Source organism: Micromys minutus (genome assembly GCF_963924665.1).
Source record: "Micromys minutus genome assembly, chromosome: 30".
NCBI classification, from domain to species: Eukaryota; Metazoa; Chordata; class Mammalia; order Rodentia; family Muridae; genus Micromys; species Micromys minutus.
In genome coordinates, this window is record NC_137965.1 from 32,208,952 (window position 1) to 32,218,510 (window position 9,559).

A 9,559-nucleotide genomic window follows, 5' to 3' on the forward strand; every position below is an offset into this window, starting at 1 on the left:
ATTTATAAGATAAAATAACATTTGTTATCTCCAAACAAAGAATAAAGTATATTCCCAAAATTCTGAGAAGCTTCTGATGATCCATGAAGTATTCATGGGTGTCTAGCATTAATCAAACAAAGTTACAGGAAACAACTCTTAGAAAATCACTAGTTTTCATTCATGAAATGTGGGGTCTGGGTCTTTTTCCTGCGTTGGCTACTTGCTGGTCTCAACTGTTGTCCTATTCCTGAGTCCTGGTGCACAACTGGGCATAGATTACAACCTGGGTCTCTTTGGATGCAGTATCCTGGAGTGGGACAGAGTTGGAAGAAGGTACGTATTTAGTGTTGGTAACTTATGGGGCTGGGACAAACCTGAGGGAAAAGGTTTCTGATAGTGGGAAAAGATTAATCTCTACCTTTCGAAGGCTGGAAGGTTTCAATTGGGCATACACAATTCCCTGGGAATCTTCATCACGTGGGTTCTAAATCAAGGAAACAATGAGGTAGATAAAGTGACTACTGGCTCCACCCAGTATCTCCTGCAGCTATAGAGATCCTTTAGGAATTTAAGTCACATTATATTATTTCTGCTGGGGCATTCAGATGCTTCCCCAGAACTTGGGAAGGCTGGAAGTTTCCTTGTCATAGTTCTAGCCTTTTATTCTCACATTGACTCCTGTTTTCTGAGCTCTAGCTACATCTTCATCTTCATGTCTGAGGACCTTTGCACTGGTTCATTAGATGTCTATGTGGACTTCTCTATTGAGGATTACCCTCAGAAGAAACCTAGTCAGAGTCTTCTCTTATGATTCCGACTGGTCCTGTGCACCTCACACACAATATATTTTGTTTCACTTTCTACAACACTGACATTCTGCAGTTATACACATCTCATTTTCCAGCCTGGAGATGAGCTTAGAGTGGATGGGGAGCTCTATTCTTTACTTTATTCACAGCCCCTATGAAGAGCTCGAAGAAAAAGATGATCCCACACAGATTCAATGCAATCCCATCAAAATTCCAACCCAATTCTTCATACAGTTGGAAAGAGCAATGTGCAATTTCATCTGGAATAACAAAAAACCTAGAATAGCAAAATCCATCCTCAACAACAAGAAAACAACTGCTGGAATCATTATCCCTGACCTCAAGCTATATTACAGGGCAATTGTGCTGAAAACTGCATGGTACTGGTACAGAAATAGGCACAAGGATCAATGGAATAGAATAGAAGATCCAGAAATGATCCCTCACATATATGGTCACCTGATTTTTGACAGAGGAGCTGTAAACATTCAATGGAAAAAGGACAGCCTCTTCAATAAATGGTGTTGGTTCAACTGGCACTCAGCATGCAGAAGAATGAAAATAGACCCTTTCTTATCACCTTGTACAAAGCTCAAGTGTAAGTGAATCAAAGATCTCCACATTAAACCAGATACACTGAAACTATTAGATGATAAAGTAGGGAAAACCTTAGAACACATAGGCACAGGGAAAAATTTCCTGAACAGAACACCAATGGCTCGAGCTCTAAGGTCAAAGATCAACAAATGGGACTTAATGAGATTGCAAAGTTTCTGTAAGGCTAAGGACACTGTCAAGAAAACAAAATGGTAGCCAAAATTGGCAAAATATCTTTACCAACCCCACATCTGATAGAGGGTTAAAATCCAAGGTATACAAAGAACTCAAGAAGCTATACACCAGAGAATCAAACAACCCTATTAAAAATGGGGTACAGAGCTAAACAAAAAGTTCTCAATCGAGGAATATGGAATGGCTAAGAAGCATCCAAAGAAGTGTTTGACATCATTAGCCATCAGGGAAATGCAAATCAAAACAACCCTGAGATTTCATCTCACACCAGTCAGAATGGCTAACATCAAAAACTTAGATGACAACAGATGCTGGCGAGGGTGCGGAGAAAGAGGAACACTCCTCCACTGTTGGTGGGGTTTGTAAACTTGTACAACCACTGTGGAAATCAGTCTGGCGATTCCTCAGAAAATTGGACATAGTACTACCTGAAGATCCAGTTATTCCACTTCTGGGCACATACCCCAGTGAAGCTTCAATATACAATAAAGACACATGCACCACAATGTTCATAGCAGCCCTTTTTTATAACAGCCAGAAGCTGGAAAGAACCCAGATGTCCTTCAGTAGATGAATGGATACAAAAATTGTGGTATATTTCCACAATGGAGTACTACTCAGCTATCAGAAACAATGACTTTATGAAATTCCTAAGAAAATGGATGCATCTAGAGAATATCATCCTGAGTGTGGTAACCCAGTTACAAAAGAACAGACAAGATATGCAGTCACTGATAATTGGATACTAACTCCCAGAGACAACTCCCTGGCTATATGAAGCTCTAGAATAACAAAGGGTAAAAAAAAAAAAAAAGCCTCAGTCCTTATTAGGAAAAAAAAATAACTGTATACACCCTCTCGGAGTGTGGTATACCTGGACCTTAAATCATTAATAATCCAAGTACTAAGATAATAGCCTTGTGGCTGTTTTTGGTATTCACAGATCATTATGCTTAATCTATACTCAACAAGAAAACACTGTCTCCATGTTACATTCTGTCCTACATGTACTTCATGCTTATGGGAACTAGTGGGATTTCAATGCATGCTATCAAAACTCTAAAAGAATTAAGTACTGACAAAAATATTCATATTATATTATGCCAAAATGTTTTAAAAATCCTTATATGTATCCCTCTTTTTTAAAAAAATAAAGTGGTAAAAAAAAGTTTGTATCCTAAAAAAAAAAAAAAAAAGATGATCTCAGCTGTTGCTTATAGTGCCGCTGCCACATGAGTTTGTAAATATGACTACTCTTCTGTGCTATTTCATAACTTTCCTTTTTATATATCTGTTCTAAACACACTTTTCCCAACACTTTGTGATCCCTTACTCTCTCTTTATAGCTTATCTCCCTGCTTTGTGGGTTCATCCTATCAGATAGTTTCTCCTCATTCAAGCTCTACTCAAATACTGTTTTCCCCCATTTTCTTTTCTTCATTTTCTCTTTTTCCACAAGTCAGCTGCTAAAGATTAATTGATTGCTCGTGCTACTTTTAAAATCCATAGTAAAATTATCCTTAAGCTTATAAAAAAATTCTCCGTGAATAACAGGTTGAATTTGGGGGTAGTGGTATAGGTGGATTTGGGGTAATGGTGGTGAGGGGTCATTGACTCATGTCTTTCTTAGACATTAGGTGCCTGATGCTAAGCAACAGACAGAGAACAAACATCCAAAAAAGAAGCTGAAGAGAAAGCCCACACAGTCATAGTGAAACCAAGGAGAGATCATAGGTCACAGAGTCAAACTCTTTCGGAATGGAGGGTTCATATACAGTTCTTACTGGCACAAAGTACTGCTAGACCATGCACTCTTATCAATGTGAATAAGGCAGGAGTCTCACCTTACTGTTCAGTTCTTCATTGTCCTTAGACTGTGTGTTCTTCACAGAAGCATCTGTCATGTCAGAAAAAAAGGAGTCAATTATTGGCCAGAGGCTCTGGTATCTCTTTGACTCAAACCCATGTCCTTGTTCCGTAAGGAGACAGAGAACTGGGGAATGTGGTAACATCTCTATATACATTGTAAAGATTCTTTCCCTCTGAGTGCTGATCCAAGACCCTCCCCATCAGTCCTGTGATGCTGAGGTCTAGAGCATCCTCCTCCCCAACCCTCTTATTCTTACACAGGTGGTTTCTTAAGTTGATGGTAGTATATGGGCTGGAGCTGTGAATGCAGGGTTAATCGGGTAGAAGTGAGGCCATGTCTATGGACAGAAATTACTTCTTCTGGTGATGTCTATCTATGTGTCTTGTATCCGGTGCCCCTGAAAGCACTTGTAAGTTGGCCTCTCTTTGGGCTGCATGAATTGAAAAATTGCATCAGCTAGGACGATGGGAAGGCTCCATCAATTGAAAGTTTTGGAGGAAGAAAGGGATGATTGAATACTTTGCTATGACCATACAAATACTCTAGGAGATGGAAAAATTTTCAATATCTTTGAAATTTGTACATGTCTTGTGACTGCATGTTTTCACTGGCCACCATCTCCTAACATCCAAGGCACTCAGTTTCTACTTACTAACTTTCTTCTTTTTGCAACTGCACCGGTATCAGATGAGGATGAGAAGCAGCAGGAGGAAGAAAAGCAGGAGGAATGACAGCAAGACTCCAGTCAAAACCTTCTGGTGCATTTTCAGTCCTTGGGCACAAATGACATCTGGCATGACAGAATGATGTTTTTTACCCAAGCACCTATTACATGCCTAGCCGACCCACAGCCTCCAATATGACAATTATTCAACATGAATTATGTTTCATACAGTCAGTTGTAGGTGAGAATATTAAGACTCAGAGAGACCATTTCACTTGGACCAGGTCATTTAGAATGAATGTAAAGAGCTGGGGTTTGAACTAAGTAGTGAATGTCCAGCATCAGCTCTGAGTCGACTCCAGTGTACTGTGTTACTATCCTTGTGGCAAGGAGACAACATCATTTCAGAACTGGAATTGATGGATGGTACTCCTCACTCAGGATGTCATAGCCAAGGAAAACACTGGAAGTAAATTAAAGGTATGGGCAAACATGTTTCTTTACACTAGTAGAAATCAAGAAAAAGACTTAGGTGGTTTTTCCTCATGTCTGAATGTCAAAAGAACATTTTGATTTCCTATCATTATTCAGTAAAATTAGTCCAGGAAGCAGAAGCCTAGGAAGAAACTTTATCAGAAGTTTCAGGAATCCAAGTGATCAGAAGTCCATGTCTGAAATTTGGGTAGAGAGAGAAATGGAGCCCTAAGCTGTGCAAAGAACATATCATCTAAGTCACAAATAGGTCTAGATCGTACACACTCTAAACTTCAGGAGAAGGATTCACCAACTCATAATGATCTCAAATGTTTCTGTGCCCACATGCCAAGAAAACCCTCACCACTTTCAATGGGTGTAGGGATTGGTCTTGGTTTCTTCCAGGGCTTGCATGCTCACATCAAATTACATTCATGATGCCCCATAAAAAATAAGAGAAAATAAACCCTTCCCATGCTAAGTTTCTTTATTAAGATCATGGTGTTTTACCACAAAAATAGAAAGCTAACTATTACAGAGACATCTGATCATTTCATCATTGTGTGTTCCTCTCACCTGCCACTGCTAAGTTACAATGAGCACATTGTTGTATGCAACTCCTGTATTGAGGGTGAATATATCCTTAATGGAAGATTTTTTTATCATCAGGGCTTCCTCCCTCAAATTCAAGGCTGAAGATCATCTTAGGAAAAATACCCAAGTGACGAAGTAGAGTAAAAGATAATGGGTCTCCACCTGAAGGTGCTTACCTGAAACCATGAGGTCAAGGGGAACACTTGATTTTGACCACACCTGGGGTTCATTCTTAAAATAACCATAGCATCTGAATGTACCATTGTGGTTGGGAGTAACCACATCCAGAACAAAAGTAGCATGGAATTGCTGATTGGGTTGACTCTGTGAGTCAAGCATCAATGAGAGGTGGTGTTTTCCTTCCTGGGTCAGCATGAATCTGTCCAATCCTAGAGATGAGCTATATGTAAAGGCTATGGAAACTCCAGATGTCACATTATGACTGGGCCAGACAGACAGGCTGGGTTGTTCATATGCTCCTAGGATACAAAGTGTAGTATGTAAAAAGCTACCCACATTGTTTTCCAGGATTGGGCTCTGAGAGAAGTGCTCCTGGAGAATAGATCTCCTTCTTAGGACACAGCCCATACATGGTTCCGTGAGTGTCCTCTCACCTGTTATCACCAGCTCCAGGCCATCACTGTGTTCTGAAAATCCAGCAGCACTCATATAGGAACACTTATATATGCCTGCATAAGAGGTTGTCATGTGTTGAATGGAGAACTTGACCTTATTCCTGGTTTCCAGAGGGTATTGAGTGTCCCAAGGATCTACGCTTCTCTCTTTATGCAGATAATACACCTGGGCCTCCAAAGACCCTTGACACAAGATAGTCACAGATGTTTGGATAGCAATAACAGAGCCTGGCTCAGCCCAGATGATGGGCTTTGGGAAGCGTCCTGCAAAGAAATCAAAGGCTGAGTCCCAGTACACCTTCCTTCACACACCATCTCTCAGCACAGAACACTTCCAGTGAACAAGCCCACAAACTCTTTTTCCCCATCATCACTGGGAAGAGTTGACCCACCACAGAGTGAAATAGAGCTTTCTCATCAGAGTGAAGAATCTAATCTGGAGATGGCTGTAACACTCACCTGCCTGAGCTGCAGTCCCGTGTACCAAAATAAGACCTGGAAGAAAAGTTTCTCTCAGAGCTTGTTCACGTCGAGAGCCAGCGTGGACACCAAGGTTGTCCACATAAAATTAAGCTGACAGACTTAAATGCCCACTCCCACTTCATGGCTCACCAAGGTCCAGCAGCGCTGTGAACATGGTGAGTCCCAATGATGTTCGTAGCTGAGTTCCTGGGCAGACTGACCATGTCCTGTAACATCAGCACATATGCAGTTGTCACCTTGAGGTCAGGTCCTTCCTGTCATGAGTTTTCTACATCATAGCTATGGTGCAAGGGAACTTCTCTATTTTCCCCAGTGCAGAGGATTGAGTAAATACTCACTTTTCTGAGTGCTTTGGAGAATTTTTTTTTCTATTTCGCAGAGACTTGCAGCTATCCCTTTGTTTTCCAAGCCAGAGTACATTCACATGCAACAGCATTTTATTTCAAACTAGAAACAATTGCAGATCCAGGTCATAGAAATATAATGTTGGTCAAAACCAGCACAGTGTTCTAAGACAAGACACATTCATGTTCCTTCAATTGGAGGATACAGTCGCTCAAGTCAAATGTTCCTGAAGGTGTGTCTCATAGGAGGTCTGCTTTCATTCCTGACTAAGCTCTAGAGGTCTTCTACAACTTTTGCCTAATTGTCCTTAACCACAGCAACTCAGGATCAGTATTTAACCAAATCTTGCCTCTCTTTTCACTCGTTTCCGTGAGGCTGATCTCCTGTGTACATGTTTGCATTATTATGATGTTACTATGGTGTTGAGATCACCAGGCATACGTCCTCCTCCTCCTCCAATATCTTTAACTTTAGAACTGTCTGGTTCCAGAGTTTTAAGTTTGGGTTCTGGGCATGAGACTGTAGGCACCATTGGGATTATTATTCTGTTTAGTACTGGAATTTTCTACTTTTCCACCTGAACTTTGGTGACTGGCTCCTATTATCCCAGAGAAATAATAGTAGCACCAAGTCCTGGGGATGCTGTGCATTGTGGAAACCAAGCCACTGTGGATGACATGAAAGGTGGTGTTTTCCTTTTCCAGTCTTAATACCTGTGATGTCAACACATATTTTTGTAGAATAAACATGTAAGTACTGCCTTAATCAATCTTTATATTCCTGCACAAAACATTATGACCAAACAGCAAGTTGGAAAAAAAAAAGGAATTATTCAGCTTACACTTCCACATTTCTTTTCATCACCAAAGGAATTCAGGACAGGACCTCACACAGGGCAGGAACTTGAAAGCAACAGTAGATGCAGAGTCCATGGAGGAATGCTGATTACAGGCTTCGTTCCCCTGGCTTGCTAGTGTAGATATAAGCATTGATGTAAGTGCATCACAGGCTATTTTTGTGGAATCCTGCAAATGTAAAAGAAAAATTACTCAATTTTGCCCTTTTTAACCTCAATGCTGAGACCAAATCACCAGGTCCTTTCCCATTTGATCCCTGAGAAACAGTGGAGAAAAGATATTTATTTTAGATAAATGGTTGGAGCCTGAAATGTTCATTCAGTGTGACCAAACCTGCACTGAAACATAGAAGCACCATATGTTTTCTCTGACTTTTCAACCTCAAAACATTATGGGTGTGCTTGATTTAGTAAACCTATGGGATTCAGAAAATTTTTCAGATAGCACAGTGCTGCCCGGGAATGGTCTGTTCCGGCCCAGAAGCAGGGCTTGGCCACCACCATAAGGACACACTGCCTGCCTGCAGAGAGCCAAACACCCAGGAGCAATCTCCCTCCTGAACCCACAGGCCCACAGACCCACAGGAGAGACAAGGTACAGTCAGAGACAACAGGATCACCTACCATCACAGATAATAAGATGGCAAGAGGCAAGGGCAAAATACTAAGCAATGGAAACCAAGATAACCTGACCACATCAGAACCCAGTTCTCCCACCACAGCAAATAGTTGATGTCCCAACACACCAGAAAAACAACATATGGACATAAAATCTTACTTCATGATGATGATGGAGGTTCTCAAGAAGCACATGAATAACTAACTCCCTTAAAGAATTACAGGAGAACCAGGAGAGCACACATAGAAAAGGTAGATGCCCTTAAAGAGAAAGCACGAAAAATCACTTAAAGAGCTACAGAAAAACACAACCAAACAAGTGAAAGAGCTGGAGAAAGGACAGAAGGAGCGGAAAGGATTTGCAACCTCATGGGAAGAACAACATCATCAACCAACCAAAACCTCCAGAGCTTTCACAGACTAAATCACCAACCATTGAGCACACATGGAAAGGACCATGGACCCTGTTGCATATGTAGCAGAAAATAGAATTGTCTGGCATCAATGGGGGAAAAGGTCTTTGGTCCAGTGAAGGCGTGTTTTTCCCAGTGAAGGGGATGCCAAGGCACTTAGGTGGAGAGGGTGATGAAGCAAGTGGAGGGGGAGGAGGAATGTGAGTTGCGGGAGAGGGGATAACATTTGACATGTAAATACAGAGAATATTCAATAAAAATTAAATTAAAAAACTTCTATCTTTCTGATTTAAACCTAAAGCTGGTTTAAGAATTGTGTTTAGAACCATAATCTGCTTAGACAATCATTGTTTGTGTCTATGTATACTTGGCTTGAATAACCAAGCTCAATGAGAAGTAGGCAATCTTCAGCAACTTAGCTACCATTCCTAAGAAATTAAACATCTCTCAGAACACATATTGTAGGTTTACACATCTTTATATTTTAAGGACATTTTACTTTTCACTCACCTCCCTTCACTCTCTCTCTCTCTCTCTCTCTCTCTCTCTCTCTCTCTCTTCCTCTCTCTCTGTGTGTGTGTGTGTGTGTGTGTGTGTGTGCTATTTCCATTCTCACCTCCCAACACTTTATCATCCACACTGCAACCCTAACATCCTGATAATTTTTGGAAGAGTTTTACTTTCAGCCTCATTTTCTGTTCCAACCTTCAGCAGCAAAAGAAATAGTATAATGCATGTCATGTCTGGGGTTACCGTGCAGGGTAAAGTGAAAAAAGTAGAAGTGACTATATATTTTAAATCTTGTTTTACATTTTCTATGCTACTAGCTGCATTTTTCTGCACACAGAGGCAAAAAATGATTCCCAAAAACATAAAACTGGCAAGAAGATATATAGTCAATAGGACAAATATTGTAAAAGAAAGTTTTTATATACTCAAAATTTGTAATTGACACACGATGAGATTTTTTGTTTATAACAATGAGTATATGTGTGTGTAAATTTGATAAGATGACTACATGAAT

At 40.5% G+C, this 9,559-nt stretch overlaps 1 protein-coding gene across 1 annotated transcript; it reads right to left on the minus strand.

The window, feature by feature from the left end:
* Positions 1–223: 223 nt before the first annotated feature.
* LOC308439991 (leukocyte immunoglobulin-like receptor subfamily B member 4A) lies at positions 224–5,893 on the minus strand (the record flags this gene model as incomplete). The annotated part of the gene is made up of 6 exons (XM_080941920.1): positions 224–289; positions 401–466; positions 3,428–3,480; positions 4,139–4,243; positions 5,362–5,664; positions 5,800–5,893. The coding sequence occupies 6 exons, from the start codon at positions 5,891–5,893 to the stop codon at positions 224–226; spliced, it is 687 nt and encodes a 228-aa protein (XP_080798046.1).
* Positions 5,894–9,559: the final 3,666 nt, after the last annotated feature.